Genomic DNA, 21050 nt, shown 5'->3' with positions numbered 1-21050 from the left:
TCATTGCAGTTGTGAATTTCTTGCCAGGAACGTTTTGGCTGGATGAGGCCAGAGAGGAGCAACTTGGGTGACACCTGCACAGCACTGATCTGGCTGCAGTACAGCACCAAGCATGTGCTAAGGGGATGCTTCAGCTACACAATTGTGATCTAACCACAAGAGGCCCCCATTTGGAGGGGTTCAGTGCTAGAAGAAAGAGGGCGCAGGGAAAATCTGTTCTTTCCTGCTGTCTTGTCCTCTGGTCCATTTGGAACACCACCATATGAAAGTTCACCTTTGGAGCTTCATAAGCTGTACATGTTACTTCCTCTAAGATCCTACTAAGTTTGTGTAAGATCAGTAAGCATGCAGATGTTGTAAAGTATTGGATGATCAATAAGTATACAAAGAAGTTAGGCTACTAAGATTATCACGTTGGAAAAGATAAGCAGAGATAAATGGAAATGCCCACCAGCGTTGTAGGCTCACAAGAATCTCCATGAGGAGCAATCTCCAGAAAGGGATCCTTCCTCAGTGGCAGTCAGCACTTAAACGGGGTCTAGGAAAGGTGCAGCCAGGCTCCACCCTTTCCAATCACACAGGTGAATTGCCTTCACCTGTGCTCCCACGGCTGACTCAGTGCTCACCTCAGGTGGTCAATCAGAGGTTGGGGCCATAATCCAACATTTTCCCTACAGTTTGGAAAGGCAAAAAGAACCCAAATGTACCAGACGTGTGAAAAGGACATCCTGAATTCCACTGGGAACCAAACAGATCCGATGTATTCAAACAGGAGTAAGCAGAAGAAGCCCCCTCAGGGCTGAGGGCAACACACAGCCGTTTGCTGCAGTGATTCCAGTGCCTTTTGCTGTCAAATTCAATGCTGACTGCCATTTAATCACAGAACACTGCACTAACAGGGCAACTCCTTTAATTCAACCTGGCAGCTTCTTCATTCTCCTACAGCACAAAGCTCCCCATGATAACCCAAAGTTCCCAGATGCTTTTTACTGGCTCATATATAAACTGAAGCATTATAAAGGCATGGAAACTGTTTCTCCAGAGATACAATCCTGCCACCAAAGGCTTGGGGGAGGTTATCCCCCCACACAGCTGCCACTTGAACTTTCTCAGCAGGATGACAGCAGCCAGCAACACCCTCGCTTTCTCCTGAGTAGGGGTGAGAATTCTTAAATTCTGGATTTGCAGCTTCTCTTTCTTCTTTAGTTTCATCATTCAAAGCTGGGGGGGGGCGTTAGGGGGGAAAAACATGCTTTTCTGCAGCACAGAATCGACGCTGAATTCATTGCCCTACCACAGAGCAGTGTTATTATCCCATCGAGTAATGCTTGGATTGAGGCAGAGAGCCGGGCTGGAGGCAGGAGGAGCCGCACACAGCAGCCCGAGAGGAGTCAGGATCCAGCAGCCTCTGCCCTAAAGCTCCCCTGGGCTGCTCCCTTTCCAGCAGCCCAAAATAGAGCCCAGCCACCTCACACTCCGTAAATGAGACCCCCCGAGCTCTGAGAGGCACGGAGATGGCACGTTCTAAGAACAGCCACTGAAGGAACCAAGCGTTATTTTTAGGCGGGTAACCTCTGCTTATTATTAGATAAACTGATGTCCAAATAAAAAAAGAATAGCCGACGTGATAGCATTCTGTTACCGAGGCACACCCCCCTTTCCCGCTCCTTATTTTCTGAGGACTGAGATCCCATTACAAAGCAGCAAAGCCCTTTATTTCCCCATCTCAGGCACAGGTTTCTCCTCCCGGAGCCGTTCCCAGCCCCACAGCGCCTGGCCGCGGCCTACTCCCAAAATGTGGTCAAAGGGACCCAGAGGAGAACAGCGACCCGGGACGCCGTTACCGAGACGCACTCATGAAGCGGGGAGGACGCGAGGAGAGGCTGCGGCCACGGACAGCCCCGTGAGGCCGCTTCACCCCCGGTTCCCCTCCGCTTCCACTCACCTCAGCGCCGCAGCCGCCGAGCGCGGGGCCTCTGCCCGCCGCCGTTAGCGGATTTCAAACGGGGCTCGTGTTGTCCGAATGGACCAATCAGCGCCCAGAGCACGCCCTCGCTGCGCGTTGATTGGGCAGCCTGCCCAGACGCTAAAGGACCCGGATGAGCAAGCCTCGCCTCTCTTCTCCCTCCCTCCCCCCCCCGGGGCTGCCAGCAGAGGCTGATGGGAAATGTAGGACCCAAACGCACCGAACCCCAGCCCCAACGTCAACAACAAACAGCAATTCCCATAATGCACAGGGAGGGAGGGGTATGGCCAATCAGGGGAGGCGGGGCTTTGAGGCAACCTATCAGCTGCTGAGAGGCGGGTCTCCCAGACAGGGCAGAGCGCCGTCCGGCTGGTCCGCGTCCGGCTCCCGCATCCGCCCTCTGCCGGGTCTGGGCACGGTCAGCGCCCGCCGCAACACGGCAGTGCTTTCTTTCAGGCTCTTAGAATTAGAGGAACAAGGCTCCAGAGCCTCCAGGCCCGCTTGACACCAGCAGCAGCCGCCGCCTTGCTCCTTGGCTCGTTCCACCAAGACGCTGCGGGCAGGAGATAATGTCCCTAGCTATTCCTGTAGCGGTTCAAAGATCGTTTGGTCGTGAGTCAGCAGTGACTGGCTCGGCGAGATGACAGAGGGGGTGTTTTGTTCTGCATCCAGCTGCCAACAGAACCACGGTCACATGGGCACTGCAGAACAGAGCCATGAGCACTCAGCTACTGTGCCATTGCTGTGTTATGTGTCACTGATATGCCTGGCTCATAGCTCCCATGAGCAAATGTCTGTCTCACTCCTACTGCAGGGATTCTGCAGGGGTAGAAACGGCACGCAGTGCAACAGCAGGGCTGGCTCCTTCTTGCCATCCTTGCTGTGCTGTATCCCTCAACAGCTGACAAGTCACACGATTGCAAGATACAGGAAGGATCCCACATTCAACTCCCCACGTCCGAATAAGTCATGGCCCCGCACCAACCCCTCACACCCCACACAGCTCTCTATGGCGATGGGTTCAGGCAGCCACCTCAGCCCTGTGCCACATCGGCTTCAGGCCTTGCCCCGGGTTCACCTCACCTCCGCGGGCACAGCACCGAACCGCAGTGCGGGGCACAGGACAAGCGATGCGCGAAAGGCGAGAGCTGCGAGCAGAGGAGAGGCGGCTGCCACCAGGGGGCACCCGAGTCAAACCGTCCCCGGCGCCGTTGCGCTTGCGCACTGGCACGGTTGCCCAACGCACTCTCACCCCGCCGTTTTCCCGCATGCGCACCTCTCCTCACTCAGCCTCGCGGCGCTGCACGCATGCGCGCTGCCCCCTCCCGTCCTCCCGCCCCCCCCGGCTCGGCCCAGGAGCGCGGTGGCCGATCGGTGGTGATGCGGCAGGAGACCGGGGATTGCTGAGCGGGCCGAGACCCGGCGGGGCTCCCGGCCACCCCCTGCGTCGTTGCCGGTTGGGCCCGCGGAGCGGGGTCTGTAAGGGCCCGGACCCTCTACCGACCGCTGAGGTGAGGGGCGGAGCGGGACAGGCCGTGAGCGACGCGCGGTTCCGCGAATGAGAGAGGCCGCTCGCCGGCTCCGCCCTCGCAGAGCTCTCGCAGCGGGTGATTGGCCGACGGCGAGGGGCGGGCCGCGTGGGCGCGTGCCCTGTGGCGGCCCTCGTGTGCGGGCCCCGTGCGGGCGGCCCCGCCCCTCCGCGCGTCTGTACGGCGGCCGCGAGGGGCCGAGGCGGTGCTGGGGGCCGGGCCGCCCCTCCCGCAGCCCTCCTGGGGCCGTCGCCGTCCCTCGTGGGTACCGGAGCCGCTTCCCTGAGAACGGCCGGCTGTGGGCAGGCTGTGCCGAGGCCTCCCCTTAGGACGGGTGGGAGCCCTTTGTCCGCGGGGCTGCGGTACCCCAGGGTCTCCATCCCGACGAACCCCGCGGCTCTCAGCCCGCCCCGCCTGGGCTGCGGCACCTTTTGTTCCCGTCCGTCGGGGCCGAGCTTCGGCCCTGCAGCACCGCAGTCCCTGGGGATGTCGCGGCTCAGAGCCCACGAACCGGCACAGCGGTGCTTTGTGCGTTGCCTTGCGGCCCTTGCCCTTACCTGTGACCCAGTCCTGCACCGCTCTGACTCACTGACAGGCTTTGGCACGAAAAGAAGGTTACAGAGAAACGCCATTTGTACAGCACATAAATTACTGAGTGCTTAACACACCGTCGCTGCGAGCAGAGGAGCGGCCCCTGCTTTCTTCTTAGATTGTATACTTCGTTATCTGCCTTTTGGAGAAGGAAGCAAGCGTGGGACCTCCCAGGCTGCTGGGGCTGGCAGGGCTGGGGGCACCGTGGGAGCAGGGAGCCTTGGCACTGAGCAGCACGCAGGGAGGGAGGGCAGGAGGGGTGGGAGCACCGTGGGAGGGCCGGAGAGTTGCCTTCTCTCAGCGTTAAATTACTTTAATCCAACTCTCTCCACCAGAAGCAGGGGTGAGCTGAGATTTCCCAGCCCAGAGCTTTCTCTCCGCAGCTTTTCACGGGTGGGCGGGAATAGAACACTGACTGTGCTTTCTGCAGCCCTGCCTGCCCACTGCTATGGGTCCTGGGGAGGAGCGGCTCCTCCAAGCTCTCCTTGCAGACCCCAGGGCTGGCAGGGAATGCATTACATGAAGGGTGCTGGGGTACATGCAGGGACAGAGATGCCTCGTGGGGAGGAGAGGCAGCAGGGCTGTGCAGAGGAAACAGAGCATTCAACTGAGCGTAGAGACCTCAGGCAGTTTAAATAACGTTACAAACGCCCTTTATTTTCAGAGCAGTGATGGTTTCACCTTTGTGTAGTTGCTGGAAGTCTTTAGGAGACTTTTCCTGGGGTTGTTTCTGTTCCTACCTTATTCCTAGGTATGCTTCTCATACCGTGGTACCTCAGTGCTGAGCCCCGTGCATCCTTTCTCCCACTGCAGCCACGGGGACAAACCTCCAAAGGAGACCCCCGCACCTCTTACCTGCTGGTTTTAAAGGACACTTGAAGCCTTTCTCCCTCCCATTTCCCCTCGCTGGGGGCCGTTTCGAGGGGCACGGGGCCGTGGCGAGCCCCCGGGATGGGAACGGGAAGCGGTGCGCTGCAGCTCCGGTTCGGACACCGGCGGTCCCGTCGGGCAATGCCGGCGGGGGGCGCGGCCGGGCCCTTTAACGGGAGGGGCCGGGTGGGGGCGGTGCTGCCTCCGTCTCCGCGGCTCTCCGGGACTGACAGAGCGGAGCGGAGCGGGGCCGGGCCGCCCGCAGCACCCGCAGCTCTCAGCCTCCGCCCGGTGAGCCCCGGCTCTGCCTGCGCCCGGTGAGCCCCGGGGCTGCGGGAGGGCTGGGATTGACCCCGGGAGAGAGGGGGGGGAAGGGGGGGTCATCGTTCTGTGTGCGGCGTCGGTTCCCAGCGAAGCTGGATGATGAGCTCAGTGTAACGTTAAGCTATTGATGTGCACGGCGCAGCAAGCTGTCGTGTTAACCGTTTCCTTGCCTCTCTTTTCCTCTCTGTCTGTGCGAAGGTCGGATGTGTTCGCCGGTCGCGAGGGAGCGTGGAGCCAGGAGCTGCTGAGTGTGCTCATCTGCTCGTGCACTGGACCATGGACTCATTGAGGGCGTCTCAGGTGTGAAAATGTCCAGCAGTAACCGGGAGTTAGTGATTGACTTTGTTTCCTACAAGCTCTCGCAGAAGGGGCACTGCTGGAGCGAGCTGGAGGAAGAGGATGAGAACAGGACTGACACTGCAGCAGAGGCAGAGATGGACAGCGTCCTCAATGGGAGCCCATCCTGGCACCCGCCTGCCGGCCACGTAGTGAATGGAGCCGCCGTGCACAGGAGCAGCCTGGAAGTTCATGAAATTGTTCGAGCATCTGACGTGAGGCAGACGCTGAGAGATGCAGGGGATGAGTTTGAGCTGAGGTACCGGAGGGCTTTCAGCGATCTCACCTCCCAGCTCCACATCACCCCTGGCACGGCGTACCAGAGCTTTGAGCAGGTAGTGAACGAACTCTTCCATGATGGTGTGAACTGGGGGCGCATCGTGGCTTTCTTCTCCTTCGGAGGGGCTTTGTGCGTGGAGAGCGTGGACAAGGAGATGCGGGTACTGGTGGGACGCATTGTGTCTTGGATGACCACGTACTTGACCGACCATCTAGACCCCTGGATCCAGGAGAATGGCGGCTGGGTAAGAACTGCTCTCCCATAGGGATGACTCCCTGCATCCTAGCTTGAGGTCAGCAGCGGTGCTGGCCAGATGAAGCTGTCTGCAGTGATTGTGCTTGTGCTTGGTCTAGACCTTGCAGGGAGGGCAATAAATTGGTACGTGGCCCTTCCCTCTGCGTTCTTAATGCTCTGCTGCAAGAGGGTCAGTCCACTGTGTTGAAACAAAGAGTTAACGTTCTGATTTGTCCTCCTGCATCCCTTTTTCTCCTCCTTCTCCCTGGCTGTTACATAAGAGACCCATTTTCCAAGAGCCTGTGGAAATGTAATGTCATCCAAGCTTGTTCTTCAAATGGGAGCCCTTGCTCTTGGGCATATTCCTCGTGTCATTTAACAGCAGGGAGTGGAGCTTCCTCCTCTGTGTGCTCAGCAGTGTTCCAGCCTGGCCCTGTGATCTGGTGGGGTAACAGCTACTTCTTCATTCTGGAGATGGGACGATGTCTGTCGCTGCCATCGCAGTGGAGTGAATCCTGCAGCAGCTCTCTGTGGGTGGGCAGCTGGGAGCAGCCCCTCACAGCACGGTGCGGAGCAGCTCTGTGCCAGGGAGCTGCTGTGTCTTCAGCTGCTCCTTGCTTGGCTTGGAGCTGTATTCCCAGCCGCCCTGAGCAGCACACTGAGCGCTTTCAGTGGTTAGGTATTAACATGAATAAGCATTTCTTCAGGAAGCATTCTTGAAATGCTTGGTCTGTCTGTGCAGGACGGCATGGGATTGCCAGCAGGAGGTACATAGCCTGCAGATGTTTGAGTTTTCTCTTTGCTTCTACTTCTGCATCTTAGTGATTCCCTGCTGATGTAACCTTTACTGGTGCCCACTGGAAAGAGTTCATGCTATCAATCGTTAGCATCTAAACAGTGGGGTACTGCCTCCTTTGCATGCGTGCTGTGGCCTCTTAGCCTTATTCATCCCAAGCCCCCAGCAGCCCACCACAGGGCCGCAGGACAGGATCCTCAGGGCCAGCTCTACACCCTCCTGGCAGCTGGGACACACAGGACTCCTCGGGGCCCCTCAGCAGCACCAGGACCATGGGGAGTAGATGCACCCAGGGAGGGAGCGGTGCACCCAGCGTGCAGGAATTCCTGGAATGTGGCCGCCCTGGGGCACTGCCTGGGTGGGGCTGCTCTGAAGCTTGGTTTCGATTAATAACCTGGGATCTGCTGGCTATTTTGGCTGGCTTTGTCTAGCCCATTAGCTCTCTCATCGCACAGATAACGCTGGCCAAATGCTGAGTTCCTTCCCCCCCTCCCTCTGCCTTTGGCTTTTAAAGCCACAGATTAGTCTTGGAATTGAGTGATCAAATTGAGGTTTCCAAGCTAGTGTGGCTGTTGCTGTTAGTGACGGATTGGGTTGTATCCTGGAGACCTAGGCGATAATGCAATCTGATTTTTTGTAAATGAACTCTCTGGGGGATTTAGATTAAATCACTGGTGGAAAATCACTGGTCTCTGCTTGTAGGGAATGAAATACCTCCTCCCTCTCTTCCCCACCCCCAATCAACTATCGCAGTTAAGACTCTTCAATTTTTTTGTGTGTCTGTCTCTAAATTCATTGTTTGTAGCAAATATTTGTTCAAACAGATTGCAGAAGGGCCAGGACTGCCCTATCTGACCCACCCACTCATTCTGCCTTTGAAGATCTCTGTTAGCCCGCTCCTCTCCCAGGGGAGCAGCCTTGCTCTCTCCTCCCAGCCTTGACTGGGGTTCCCGACCTTGCTGCTCTGTGTGAAACAGAGCTGGGTGCTGCATGGGGGCCTTAGCAAGGGGATCCAACCCAGCAGCCTCCAAAAAGCAGGCTTATAAGCTCCCCTCAAGTACTGAAAAGCCGCACTGAGATCTCCCCAGAGCCTTCTCCAGGCTGAGCACTCCCAGATCCCTCAGCCTTTCTTCATCAGGTGCTGCGTAGGCTCCTGAGCGCCTGCGATATGGTGCATCCATGGGGATGCTCTCTAGGCCCTAACGTGACTCCTGCTACAGGGAGCAAACTGCCTGGGGCAGAGCAGCCCCTCTCCTGCTGCCCTGTTTGCTGCAGGTCTGCTCCCAGCTTTTCCAAGAGGTGCAGTGGTGAGTCCCAGGGTGGGGGATCAGCCGAACAAAGGAGAGCAGAGGGTGAGGGTTTGCCTTCAGAGAGGAGGGCTCAGGCTGCTGAGTGCTGGACTATGACAGTTTTCCAGAGAAACCATTTTTTGGAGGGGAAGTAATGATAAATCTTGCTGTGTAATATCAACGTGGGTATATTTTGTCATGTTTACTGGCCCTGCCTTGGTTTCTCCATCACTCCACAATCTGCTACTAGGAAAACAAACACACAGGCAGAACTTAAGGGGATTTTAATAGCCAGCCCTGGGCTGAAGAGAGCTGCTGCCTCTGTGACTCATCAAAACCAACCAGCATGTGTTCTGGAAGTAGATGCTTTGACCAGCACTGAATCCCCCTGGCTGTGAACTTTAAACAGTGAGGCCAGTGGTGATCTGTGGCATCAGTGGGGTGTGGAGAAATGTGGTGAGAGGTCAGACACGAGAGGAAGAAACGCAAGGTGAATGAAAAAGTGCCTGTCATGCAGAGGTGCGTTGGCCATGCCTGATGAGTTAAGAGGGAGGGAGCTGAGCAGTGACAATGTTGGGTAACTGCGTTTTCTTTGAAGTTAAATGTACAGAGTAGGGCCTACATCCAGTGTCGTGGAGGGCTTGGAAGTAGCTCTGTGCACACAGAGGCAAGAACAGGATATGTGGTGGAGGCCAGGGCTGAAAGTGTGCAGGGTCTCTGTTATCAGTCTGTAACTTCTGAATCCTGACAGTCCAGGCTGGTCTGGAGTAGACTGTTCCCTGTGAGTTCCAGTGCGCTGTGGCCATCAGGGCTCCGTGTGCTGAGGTAGACACGTTGTACTGCTCTGCAATGGACTGGAAGCTTGTGGTTCTCTTTGGGGAAAAAGATGTCAATGTAGCAAACTCATTTTCTATTTTTTCAGTTTTTTTTCTTGAATGGTAGGAAATGACTCAGAGTGTGTCATATGACAGATTGCAGCTGGAATTTCATCCTGTGCTCTTGCTCCAGCCTTCTCAATGATTTCAGGTTGAGAGCTAGACTTCCATTCAGTTCTTCAGAAATGCTTTTTGGCCTTGTGCTGCTTGTCTGGGTAAACTGCTCGCATTTTTCCCCTGCACACAGCGATGCTGGCTGCCCCATTCTGCTGCTGCTGTACCCTGAGATATGCAGAGGAGTAGCATGAGGTGTGCATGGCACCTATAGAGTGGCCCAGCTGCACATTGTGCTCCGTGGGGAATGCAGCCACCTCTGGGAGAGCACTGCTTTCCAAAGCTCTGCTGTTTTGATGCTGCCTGAATGAATGACTCTGTTAGTGCACGAGGTTTTGGGATGCCCAGGCACCGTTGATCTTGTTTGAGCTCTCAGCTCAGCTTTACGTGTTGGCAGAGCTGGCTGTGGGATATGACCAGGCAATAACCAAGCACACTCTCTGCTGTGCCTTCAGTGATTGTTCTATGCTGTGAACCCCTCGCAGCTGAGATGATGATCCCACTGTCACCTGCTTGGGGTGAAGAACGCTGTCCCCAGCCAAGTCCCTGCTGTCCCTCACCAGTACCAGGTGCTGCTGAGGCAGGATGGCAGCGCACCCCAGGTGGCTATAGCTGGAGCTCTGGGCTCTGCAGCACTGGCAGCTCCTCCAGCTGGCTGGGAAATAGAAGTCTTTTCTGCAGTGCTCTCCAGGAAATGCCATTGGAATGACTTCCACTGCCGCTTCCTGCCCGACCACAGCAGCATTCCTGCCGCTAGACCGTGAAAGATGCAAAAACGTGCTTCCGCAGCTCTGCTTTTCACCCCTTTTGCTCTCCTTCTCTGGGGCCCCGGCCTGTTTTCCTTCTGCCCCTGGGCGTGTGGTGCAGTTTGATTACGTTCCTTAGATCTGTGATTACAGCAGGCGCCTGCAAGGCAGAGCTGCCATCTCTGGGGCTGGCGCTGGCTGTGACTCAGGGCAGCCGCTTAACCCCGAGCACTGCAGCACAAGGGGATAGCATTTCCTCCCCTCCCAGGGGAGCCTGTGGGAACTCACACTCGTAAAGCTCTCTGAGATGCTTTAATCCAAAGAACCGTGGCTTTTAAAAAGCACCTGTGAAATTATTAACAAATTGTTTCTTACTGCTCTGTGTTCACAGCTGCTCTGGATAATGCTGGTCATCTTGATCATCCCACCCTTGTGTAGAAGGGAGCTGGGTCCTTCCCTCAGCACAGCCCGTTGTAGCTGCTGTGGGGCACCACATCCCAGCCAGGAGGGCTGGGAAGGAGCAGCGTGCTCTGCAGCATTCTGAATGTGTCTGGAGTGCTCAGCTGGTAGCAGCTTGGTGTTCCTGTGTTTGTTGTCCACCTCCTGCAGCACTGATACTTAGACAGCCCACACCAGGCATTAGCATGGTGCCTTGCTCCAAGGTCTCTGCTCCAGCTTCTCTCCTTTCATTTCTACCTACCTGCTGCAGGCTACAAGCATAGCCCCTTCCTGACGGCACAAGGAGTATTCATCCAGCAGCTATTTCCCCACTAAGTGTGAAGCCAGAGCATTCCCAGAGGGAAGGGGAGGGATGGATATCAGTTGTACAAGTGCAGCTGAGCCGCTGAACTGAGAGCCAAGGGGATTGATGGTGGTTTCTGACATGGCAATGTGAAAAGGGATGGGAGAGGCTGCCCTTCCCCTCCGGTGATCCCAGAAGGGGCTGTCTTGGAGGTGCTGCCTTTCTTCCCGGATGATTCAGGGTGAAAGTACACTCAATGCAGGGTGGTTGCTGGCTCAGAATGGCAGGAAAGCAGCCACGTTCCTGCCCTTCTGAGAGGGATGTTACCCTCAACCACTATTGTTCCGACTGAGTAAAGATGAGGGATGATAAGAGGCATGAAAGGGAAGCAGTGTTCCTCTGTGCCAGGGCGCTCCTCGGCTGGCTGCTCTGCCCTTGGACAGGGAAAGCCGGTGCCTCCTCCCTGTCTCCACCTGGGAGGGCGTGCAGAGAAGTGATTGCTGCTGCAAGATCTCTAAAGTTGTGTTTCAGGATGTCCCGGGGACACCGAGGGTTTAATTAGAGGAAGCACTCCGGTGGTCCGTGAGAGCTTCCCCTGCATGGGCTCGGCTGGTGGCTGTGCGTGGGGGCTCGGCCGGGGCTGGGGGGTGGTTGGCAGCCTCCAGGTGGGACATAGCATGCACTGCAGCACAGGGAGGTCGTGGGGGCCGGCGGGGGCCAAGCCGTTAGCAGATGGCCCCAGCTGGGGTTACCGGGGAGCAGGTGTGGGTTTCGGGAGGCAGTGTTTGAAGAGAGATGTCAGTTGTGAACCCGGGGGGGGGCTGAGCCGCAGCTTGCACGCCAGGGAGCTGTGACCTACTTGTGCTGTCAAAACGATCCTTTTAGGGTTGTTTGGGGGTTTGTTTCTTTTTTTTTTTTTTTTCTTTATTTTTAGGTATTTTACTTATTTTATCTTCATGTTTAATTTAGTTAGAGAAAATAAAAAAATAAAAATAAAAATCCAAGGGCTGAGCAGTGCTGGGAGGGACTGCCTCCAGGAGCTCCGTGCAGCCAGCATCCCTCCTCCGCCCCTGCCTTCCCTCGGACACGTGCGCACGTGTACCAGCCCAGTGCTGTCTCTCAGGATCTCTTTAATGGGAAACCCAGTGCACTCAGCACGGCTGTGTGCCTCCGGGGTAGCGAGGGAGGGAGGAGCGGCCGCGATTCAGAGCATTAACCAGAGCGGTTCCTGCGGGACTGCGTGAGCGCTGCGCTGTCCTGCTCTGCCCCCTCTGCCAATGGAAGCTGGGGGAGCACGGTGTGGGATCTGCTACCGGCACGGCAGCAGTGGTTGCTCTGGCTCTGTCTTGATAGCCGTTAACACGTCGCGTACGAGGAAGGGCAGTGAGATGTGTTCAAGCAAGGGGAACGTTCAGGGGTCTGTGATTCCCCTGGGGAGAGCTGCTTGAATTTATTGCATTATCCTCCTTCCTGCTCGAGCTTGCATTTCAGCTGTGTCTGCAGACATAGCTCTTGATTTAAGTAGATCCAATTAGCAGCTGGCTGCTGGCATTGGCTCAGGGCCGTCACCCTTGGGGTCAGGAGCCCAGGGCATACAGGCCAGGCTCACCTATGGGCACAGGGCTGCCTGAGCTGGGCTGGGAGTAGGGCTGCCCTGCTGGCTTCATGCTGCTGGAGCTGCTGCCAGCCTGGGGCTCTCACAGCTACCATCAAACACTCCAAAATGCAGCTGCCTGGCAGCATGCAGAGCTCAGAGCAGGATCTTGCACCAGAATGGAGGCAAGAGCTGCTGAGTGGTCCTGCAGGGCCACCCAGCGACACAATGCATGCTGCCCATACCCGGTCCTGTCCTGCAGCTGGACCACGTGCCCAAGCAGAGGTGGCTGCTGGAGCTGGTGTCAGTGCGGTGGTTGCTGCTCCAAGGAGAACAGAGCTTTCCTGCCTGCTGCCGGATGAAGGGCTCTTTGGAAAACCAAGAGAAGAGGTTATCATGTAGCTGGCTGTGTTTGTAAGCAGCTAATGCCGTGCTCCAGCGGAGCAGGGCAGCTGTTGGTCCCATCTGCACGTTGCTGTGCTTTTATTATGACTTAGGCTGCAGAAGGTCAGGGACCTCATGAGCGTTGTGCAAGAGGAATGGTGGGTGGCAGGACGTGGCACTGCTGTGCATGAAGCTCGTGGCCTGGGCTGGGACGTGCAGGCAGGGTGTGTGTGTGTGGCCTCAGGCAGTTCTGGGTGACATAAGGCTTACGTGCTGAGAAAATGAGGGGTTGCTACCTGTGAATGGACAACCACAGTGGTGCTGTAAGTGTTTCCATCCTGGAACACTGTGGCTCAGGAGCGTATTGCACTTGTCAGAGAGCTAATGTCTTTTATTAGAGCAACTGACCTCATTTAGAAGCTTCCAGTGCACCAGCCAGTGATTATTTCATGCAACAGCACATATGGAGGAGCCCAGAGCAGAACATAAAGTCCCCTTCCCCTGCTGCACTGTTCTTATACGTTTGCTGCATCAGCTCTGTCCTCTGCTTCCTCCCCTCAAGTCAGTGAGGATTTTGCTGCAAGTGACTCCATGGCCAGAATTATTTGAGATTTCATGTGGACTAACAGGAAGCGAAAACAGAATGAGCACATCTTCCTCCTCTTCCTGCCCCTCCACCCTTTCCCCTTTTTCATTCAAGTGCCATGTGAAGAATACTGCAGCCTTGTGAGGCGCTCGGGATGCAGAGGGAAGCTGGGTGTGCTGCTGGGATGCTGGGGACAGGTGACACCAGGTAGGACAGCCGGGGAGCAGGCACTGTGAGGAGCGCACCCAGCACCACTCAGCAGGGCCCCTGGCTGGGGGTAGGGCTTGTGGTGAGGTTAGTTGCTGGGGAGAGCTGCGAGGATCACACAACAGCCCAGGGTGCGGGGAGCGTGGCTCCGCACCTGGGCACACGTGAGCACAAAGCATCGTTGGCACGGGGTGGTGCCATTTGGGAGAAGCAGCAGTAAGATGAAAACAGAGCTTTGTTCCCTGGGCGCCGCAGGACCACGGAGGTGCTCTCCCTGTGTGCCAGGCTCGATCCAAGGAATCGCCATGAAATGAAAGCAGGAGCATCCCTGCCCCCGGAGCGTGCCCCTCGCACAAAAGGCGGGCAGGCTGCTGTGCCTGCCGGGGTTCAGACACCATCTGTCTGCTGGGGAGAAGCATCAGAGAGAGACCGTCTTTCCTTGGACTATTTTGCTTAATGCTCTTCGGAAAACAATTCCATTCCCAGCAGGTGCTAATCTCTTGAGTGGATCCGGCTCAGCCCACGTGCTCTTGGCTGTGCCTTTGTGCCGTGGGTTCGTGGCTCCCCGTGCCCTGAGCCTGCTGCTGGCCTGGGCTCCCGCACCCCTGGGAGCCCTCAGCCCGGTGAGTTCTGGGAGAAGCTCTGATGAAAGATGGATGCAAGTAGATTAGTCACTCGCACCGTCTCCTGCTTTAATACACATTAATGTTTCAGCAGATTTCTGAAACGGGAGAGCACAATTCCCTCCCCTGCATCTCTTGCTGCGTGCAGCAGTCTCTGGGGCAGGGAAAGGGGTTACAGCTGTCTTCCGAGCCCCTTTCATGTATTTGGAAAACGCTAAAATTGTGCTGAATGGTGTGGGGTTATTGCAGGTTCCCTGGAGCCGGTGATGAAACCAGTTTGACAGGAGGCTGCCGCGGCAAGGATTAGGGCTGGAATGTGCTGCTGAGGGTTTGTTTCTGCTGAGGGAAGAGCTGCCTCCAACCCCGGCTTGCGCTGAAGCCCTGCAGGTTCGTCGGGGCAGGGCTCGGTGCGGGGCTGAGCTCGTCGCCCCGCGGAGCTGCGGGTCCGTCCGCACGCACAGCACCGCAGCTCTGCGCCCCGAGCGGGCGGGCGGCATTCCGGCCATTGTCATGGAAATCGGCAGCTGCTTCCCTGGAGGTCGGCATTTGCATAACACAGCCTCGTCCCTGGGGCGTGCAGCTGCGGTGTGTCCGTCCCCACGGCCCTTCCCCAACCCGTGTCCCGTCCCCAGCCCGAAGCTGAGGGCCTGGAGAGGCTCAGAGCGGCGCCTGGATGGCAGATCTCCTTGGCACGATGCGCGCCGGTCGGGGGCTCAGGCTGTGCTCCTGTGCTCCAGGCAGGTCTGTGCAAACGGGGTGACGCTGCTGCCCTCCTTTGCGGCCTGGGCTGGAGATGGGGCAGGTCGGGGGCATCCCTGCTTGCTGTGAGCCTGGGGTTGAACCTTCTTGGATAGCGGGGCACTGGGGACCTCCAGCTGGCTCTGGCACATTCAGGTACCTGCTGCACCCGCTGCACAGGGACCCGCTGAGCTGTGTTTACGGGATCCCACTGGCAGCCTTTGGGAATACTCATGTTTTCCATTTTTCTGAACGACCTCAGCAGCCTTCCCCCCCCCGTGCTTCACCTACAGGTTTGCACATGCCAGTCCCATGCGGTGAGCTGGCAGCCCACAGGGGCTCTGGGAACAGGTTGCTGCCGACGCGAGGCTTTGTTCTGCTCTGCACTGAGCTGCTGCCTTTCTTTCTGCACGCCCGTCTCTTTTCTGAGCACAAAACTGTTCCCAGCATCTCATTAACGAATGTCTGTTTGCCCAGATGACTCCGCTCCTGGCCGTAACCTCTTAGCAGTGACACAGCTGTACTTACAGCTAAGGTACAACAGAAACAGAACGCCTTGTTTTCAAGTGAAACATTGCCTCGTGATGAGGATGTGTGGATCGGGAGTCAGATGCTGTGGGTCACACTGCTGGCTCATACACAACCCCAAGCAGAGCACTTAACCTCGCTGCAGCGCTTTCAATCTGTCTGGGAGCAGCGTGGGCTCATCCCGCAGGAGGTTTCAGAGAGCCAGCTCATTTTTCATAAAGCACAAGAAGGTTCTGGGCTGGAAAAGCCTTTTGTGTGCGCCGAGCTGGTTGCGTGGGGCTGTCTCAATAGGTGCATGCTTGTGGGATGGAGCGCAGGTGGGGGCTGTGACGTGCAGCTGGTGCTAGCAGTCGGGCTCTGGTCTGCTCCATGCACACAAAGCACAGCCCTGGTGGCAGTGGGACCCTGTCAGTGTTCAGGGCACGGGGAAGCCCTCTGCCTGCTGCCAGTGTCCCCGTGTCAAAGCTGCACCACGTGGCTCACTACGAGCAGGATCCTGGGCCTGGCTGCTTCTCAGCACCTCAGTGCCTGCCACAAAAGGAAGCCTGGGGTACCCAAGGTGCAGCTGCCCCTTCCCCTCCTTGCAGGGGAGCAGATGGGGATTAATTGCTGGCATCTGCTGCCTTCACCTCCCCTCACAGCTCAGTGTTACCGAATCCTCTCAAAGTGTTGCAGCTTATCTTGAAAGAGGAACCTGGTCTGTTTCGCTCGCCATGAATGGGATCCAGTGACTGTCGTCCCCGCTGTTCATCTTGTGCTGCTGAATGAAGGCAGCTGGCCTGGCGTGTGGAGCAGCAGGAGTCTGAAACTCGGGCTCTTCCTCATTTTCTGGCCTGTCCTGAATGCTATCTCGGCTCACGCTCGAATCTCCTTAACGTGCTGTCAGACCCAAGACAGAGAGCACTTCGAGTTGAACCCATTCGTGTTTTCCGTTTGCTGCAGCCAGCTGGTCTGTGTTTGAAGGGCTGCTGCACCCTTCTTGGGGGCAGCATTTTGAGGTGGGTGGGTGGCAGTTTGAGTCACTTCATGAGGTCCCGAGCCCTCTGGCTGCTGGCCCAGGAGAGGCTTTGCATGGGGCAGCACCGGGGTGTGTGCAGCAGCAGGAAGCTGCAGCAAGAAAAAGGGCTGTCCTTCCTGAGAGCTTCAAAAGTGGGGATTGCCTCAGCGAGGTAAAACCTCTGCTGTTTCCTCACTGCCTGGGCCAGAGCATCCCCTCTGCGGTGTGTGTCACAGGGATGTGACGGGGGCTGGGGCAGTGGAACAGCCTGTGCTGGGGCCGGAGATTGTGACACCAACGTGCTGTTGCTACCATAGTCCTCCTTCTGAGCAACTCAGGAATTCCAAATATTTCCTCTCAGATAAAGGTGACTGGGGGAGGCCAGAATTATCTGGACGTGTCTGGACAAGCCTCAAAGTTCAAACACGAGGCCAGAATGGTCAGAATTGGTACTGCATCGGAGTGCTGGACTTCAGGCGCAGAGTGGAGGAGGTGTGGGGCGGGGTGGGAAGCCAGAAAGATGCTTTTCCCTAACCTTCAACCCCCCCCCAGGCTGGGAGAGATGAGGCTTCTACCTGTTTTTGCCACTGCCCTTGCTCCAGGATTGCTGTTCCCGGGGCACACATCTGGAATCACAGCTGTGCTCTGTGGTAGGACAGATCCCCAGGCCCCTTGCCCCATGCTGCAGTGACCCCAGGGGAAGAAAGGGGGTCCTGCCCCCTCCCCCCCCCCCACCACACTCAGCTCCTATCCCGCTCCTGATAGTTCACCATATGCATTTATCTCTTCTTCAGCAAACACTTCCTTTTCTTAGAAACAGGCGCTCCAAAACCCCAAGCTTCTTGGAATTGCCTTTCCCCAAGTTGTGAGGCACGTACCAAAGAAAAGGGAGCGTTGAGGCTGTCCTGTCCTCCTCTGCCCTGGGGGTCTTCTCCCTGTGACTCTTTTCTCCCACCCTTGTGGAGGCTCTGGCTCAGAGGTGCCACCATCTGTGTGGCCCCTGGCACCTCTGGGTACACTGGGGACATCTCTTTCCATGCCCCAGGAGGACCCTGAAGAGCAGGGACAGAAGCACTTGGCGCTGGGTTCAGTGGGACCTGCCTTAAGGAATATCTGAGCAATAAGATTTTTTTCTAGGGAAGATATCTTGATGTGCACAGCATCTTTCCTCTGACCCGAGTGCAGCTGCAGCATCGAGTGCTTTGTGTGCAGCTGGGACATGACCCAGGGGACGGAGCTGGGGGCCATAGCACAGGGTTGCATTGGGGCTGCTCTGGACAGTGCTGCGTCTGCTGTCCAGCTCCCTGTGCCCACTGGTTCCCATCAGTTCTTCTGCTTGCCACATTCTGTCACCACTCCTCTGCTTGTCACCACCTATCAGCAGAAGGATTTCCTGTGCTGTAATTAAAAATATCCCCTCCATTGGTTTAGGCTCTCCTCCCATCCATCGCTATCTGTTTCCACAGCCTTCCTCCTGAGACTGCTGAGCAGAGCTGGGAGCAGCTGCTCTGGGCAGCACTTACATGAACCAGTGGCTGTGAGCTGCTGGGTGGGAGAGCTGTGTGGCCAAGCAGGAGAAGCGAGACAAGCTGCATGCCTTGTAGTGCAGCACCTTGATGTGTGACAGCTTGCTGTGCAATGCAAACGTGTGGCAAGGTGAAAGACCAGGCAGGAATGCTGTCCCAGCCTTGGAACACTGTGGTGAGGCGTGACACCAGCACAGTGCCAGCCAGGCTTATCTCTGCTTTTCCAGAGCAGCTGCTTACTGGAACTGCATTCACTTATCAGGGAGCAGAGACCTTGCTGGGAAGATGGCTCAAGGTACAGCACTGCCAGCCTCTGGCTGAGGCTGAGCTGCAGGAGGTCCCAAGGCCAGAGGTACACAGCCTGTAGCCCTGGGGCTCCTGCTCAGCTCTGATAAAGCAGGGCAGTGAAGCTCCCTGCAGCCTGCCTTGTTGCTGACCACAGGGTCCTGCACTTACCTTGGTCTTGCAGGGTGATATCCAGATTCTGGGAATTCTGCTTCCTCTGGGTTTTGCAGGGTCAGTGGTGCAGGGCAGCAGCACTTTGCTGCACGGTGACATCTGCCCAGTTCTGGCTGTGGCTGGGGATGCAGGGCTGGAGAGGCCGGCTTGGCTGGGCCAGGCTGGAGCAGCTGCATTCCTGAGCTGGTGCTTGGCCACACTCCCACAGCCTGGGGGCAGGCAGGGCTTCTTGTCCAGCTTTGCAGCAGCAGCTTGCAGAACCCAAGTGCAAAATGCAGAGAGTGCTGCGAGGTGACCCAGAAAGGACAGGGGAGCGGAGGGATCGTGAGGCCCTGGGCACAGTTGACGCTTGCATTGGGATCGTGGGCTGCAGCCATGCTGCTGCTTCTCAGGCTTCAGTGGCAGAGTGCAGCCTGACACTGGCTCAGTTTTTCTCCTGCAATGATCACGCTTTGATGCTAATTTTAGAGCCTTGTGGTATTCTCCTTGCAAATCTTTCCTGGCATCGACTTCTCTCATGGCCACTCCTGTGCTTCCCCCCCCTGCCCTGTGTGCATAATTCAGAGCAAGGAAGCACACGGCGTCTGTCATCCGCTCTGTCCCCACCAGCGCTTTCCTGCCTGTGGGAGCCTGGCAGCCTTTCTGCTCCTTCCACCAGTAGGGCGGTGAGGCCCTGGCACTGCTGCCCAGAGAGCTGTGGGTGCCCCATGTTTGGAGGATGGGGCCCTGGGCAGCCTGAGCTGGGGAGGGGCAACCAACCCGTGGCAGGTGTTGGGAACTGGATGAGCTGTAAGGTTCCTTCCAACCAACCATTCTGTGATTCTGTTTCTCGGGTTGCCTCGGCCTTTTCCAGCTTTGTGTAGGAGTGCCCAAAATTATCACAGCCTGCACTGTGGCTGAGGAGTGGGCAGCAGAGGTGAGGGAGCCCTGTGAGGTCTGGGATTGAGGGCAGGCCGTTCTCCAGGGCCCGAGGCGCCCTGCTGCTCGCTGCTGGCACTGCAGCCCTACTCCTCCCTGCTCACCGCTCTCTTCTGCCCACAGGAGCGCTTTGTGGACCTGTATGGGAATAATGCTGCTGCCGAGCTGAGGAAGGGCCAGGAGACCTTCAACAAATGGCTCCTGACCGGGGCGACCGTGGCCGGAGTGCTTCTGCTGGGATCCCTGCTGAGCCGCAAGTGACCCCGTGGTTGTGTCCCCTGGCACCAGGATGGCTGCGCCTTCACCGCCACATCCACTACCCAGCTCCCGAGCACCACCACCATCACGGGGCACTCACCCCGCTCCACGGAGCTTCCTCCCTTGCGCCGCCAGCTCCTTTTATTGTAGCCCCTCTCATTTACCGTTCCGTTGTATTTTAAAGGCGCTGAGAGCCATGCAGCACTTCAGCCAACAGCTCCCAGTGCTGGGCAGATCCCACCAGTAGTGGCTAGAAGGTGTCCCAGCCCTGCAGGATCCTTTAGATCACTTTGAAAAGAATAAACAGACTTATTTTTGCATGTGTGAGTGCGTGCGTGTGTGTAGATGTGTCACTAATATAAAATTCCTCAGCCAGAGCGAGGATCTGGGCTCCAGCCTCCGGCAGGGTTCCTGCTACCAGCCCTGCCCTGCTGCAGCAGCCTGGCCACCACCGGGACAGGGCTGAGCTTTGCCATCCCTGCCATATCTCTCGATTGTCCCCTGCTCGCCTGGCACTGCAGTGAGGCAGAGGACACTGGGAGAAGGCTGATGGTGAGTAGCCCCAGACTTGCCTGGCAGCCCCAGAGCCTCTGTCCCTGCACCTACACTAGGCACAGGGCTGTACCTCCTCCTCTTAACCCCCTCTTCCTCACCCCTCTCCCTGTGCTCAGAGTTGCTGTGTGGCACTGCATGCCCTCCTTTGTGCCCCATGTCCGTCCCTCCCCACACACCCCACGTCAGGACCCCGCTTTGCTGTTGGATTGGGGCCGGGATGGAGGCAGGGGAATTAAGGAGCACTTCCCCTTCCTGCAGACGCGCAGCCAGGGTGGGGAGGTGGCACAAGGGGCTCTCCATTGGGACCGCAGCATCCCAGCAAGCGCAGGAGCACGGAATGGGTGTGAAACAACCAGGGGATCAGGACCCCACGGGCAGCAGATAGCACAGGATGAGGCTCTTGTACATCCCCAGGACCACAGCAGGGGGACGGCTGGGGTAGGCGAGAGCCTATGGGACCAATGTAATGTAGAAGCCAGACCCAGGGGTGGGAGCAGGGCTGAGTGGGTGGCAGAAGCTGAGGGCTGGTGGCCACATTCTGCCAGCTGCTGCTGCTGGTCCCCATAGCACAGGCAGTGGGGTCCCCGTCCTGTGGTGTGGCTGTGATGGATGTGTGAAATGATAGAGGTGACCACACTGCTTCCTCAGGAGCAACTCCTCATCCCTGGGAGACCACCAGGGCCTCCGGCTGTCCCGGTGGGCTGGGCTGTGTACATAGCGCCTGCGCTCTGCTGTACATATCCGAGTAGTTTTTATTCATTTGTGAATACTCTAATGCTATTTTTGTTATCTGTATGTCTGTATTTATGTGCGGTGCCATGCTCTGCAGAGGGCTGGGGCCGGGCTCCTCTGCTGATGGAGCACTTGAGAGAGTGGGGTGTGAGTGGGGTGTTCTCCTACCCCAGCTCCCCGGCCCTGCGGGGCAAGCGCTGAACGCTTTGGTTTGCAGGTGGAGGTGAGCCCACAAATAAACTCTGTGATTGGA

General features: G+C 57.1%; 2 protein-coding genes across 8 annotated transcripts in view; one reads left to right on the top strand and one right to left on the bottom strand.

Moving 5' to 3' along the window:
• The window catches only part of TPX2 (TPX2 microtubule nucleation factor), a 17277-nt gene extending 12192 nt beyond the window's left edge, over positions 1-5085 (bottom strand). For 2 of the 5 annotated variants that reach the window (XM_019622348.2, XM_019622350.2), the window contains exon 1: positions 1946-2092. The gene's annotated coding sequence lies outside the window, so the exon portion shown is untranslated. Of the gene's footprint in view, positions 1-1945; positions 2093-4941 lie in introns of those variants that run through there. The other 3 variants (XM_010722625.3, XM_010722626.3, XM_085241256.1) reach the window with 2 other exon arrangements.
• On the top strand, positions 3277-21050 carry BCL2L1 (BCL2 like 1). 3 transcript variants are annotated; one of them, XM_085241258.1, is made up of 3 exons: positions 3277-3477; positions 5479-6140; positions 19376-21050. In XM_085241258.1, the coding sequence occupies exons 2-3, from the start codon at positions 5589-5591 to the stop codon at positions 19511-19513; spliced, it is 690 nt and encodes a 229-aa protein (XP_085097384.1). In that variant the 5' UTR covers positions 3277-3477; positions 5479-5588; the 3' UTR covers positions 19514-21050. The 3 variants fall into 3 exon arrangements, with proteins under 3 accessions (XP_085097384.1, XP_085097383.1, XP_085097386.1); XM_085241257.1 differs by lacking the exon at positions 3277-3477 and adding an exon at positions 5125-5273; XM_085241260.1 differs by lacking the exon at positions 3277-3477 and adding an exon at positions 5126-5247.

Source organism: Meleagris gallopavo, chromosome 22 (genome assembly GCF_905368555.1).
Source record: "Meleagris gallopavo chromosome 22, MGAL_WU_HG_1.1, whole genome shotgun sequence".
Taxonomy (NCBI): domain Eukaryota; kingdom Metazoa; phylum Chordata; class Aves; order Galliformes; family Phasianidae; genus Meleagris; species Meleagris gallopavo.
The sequence above is the reverse complement of the archived record's forward strand: the minus strand, read 5'-3'. Positions and strand labels throughout refer to the sequence as shown.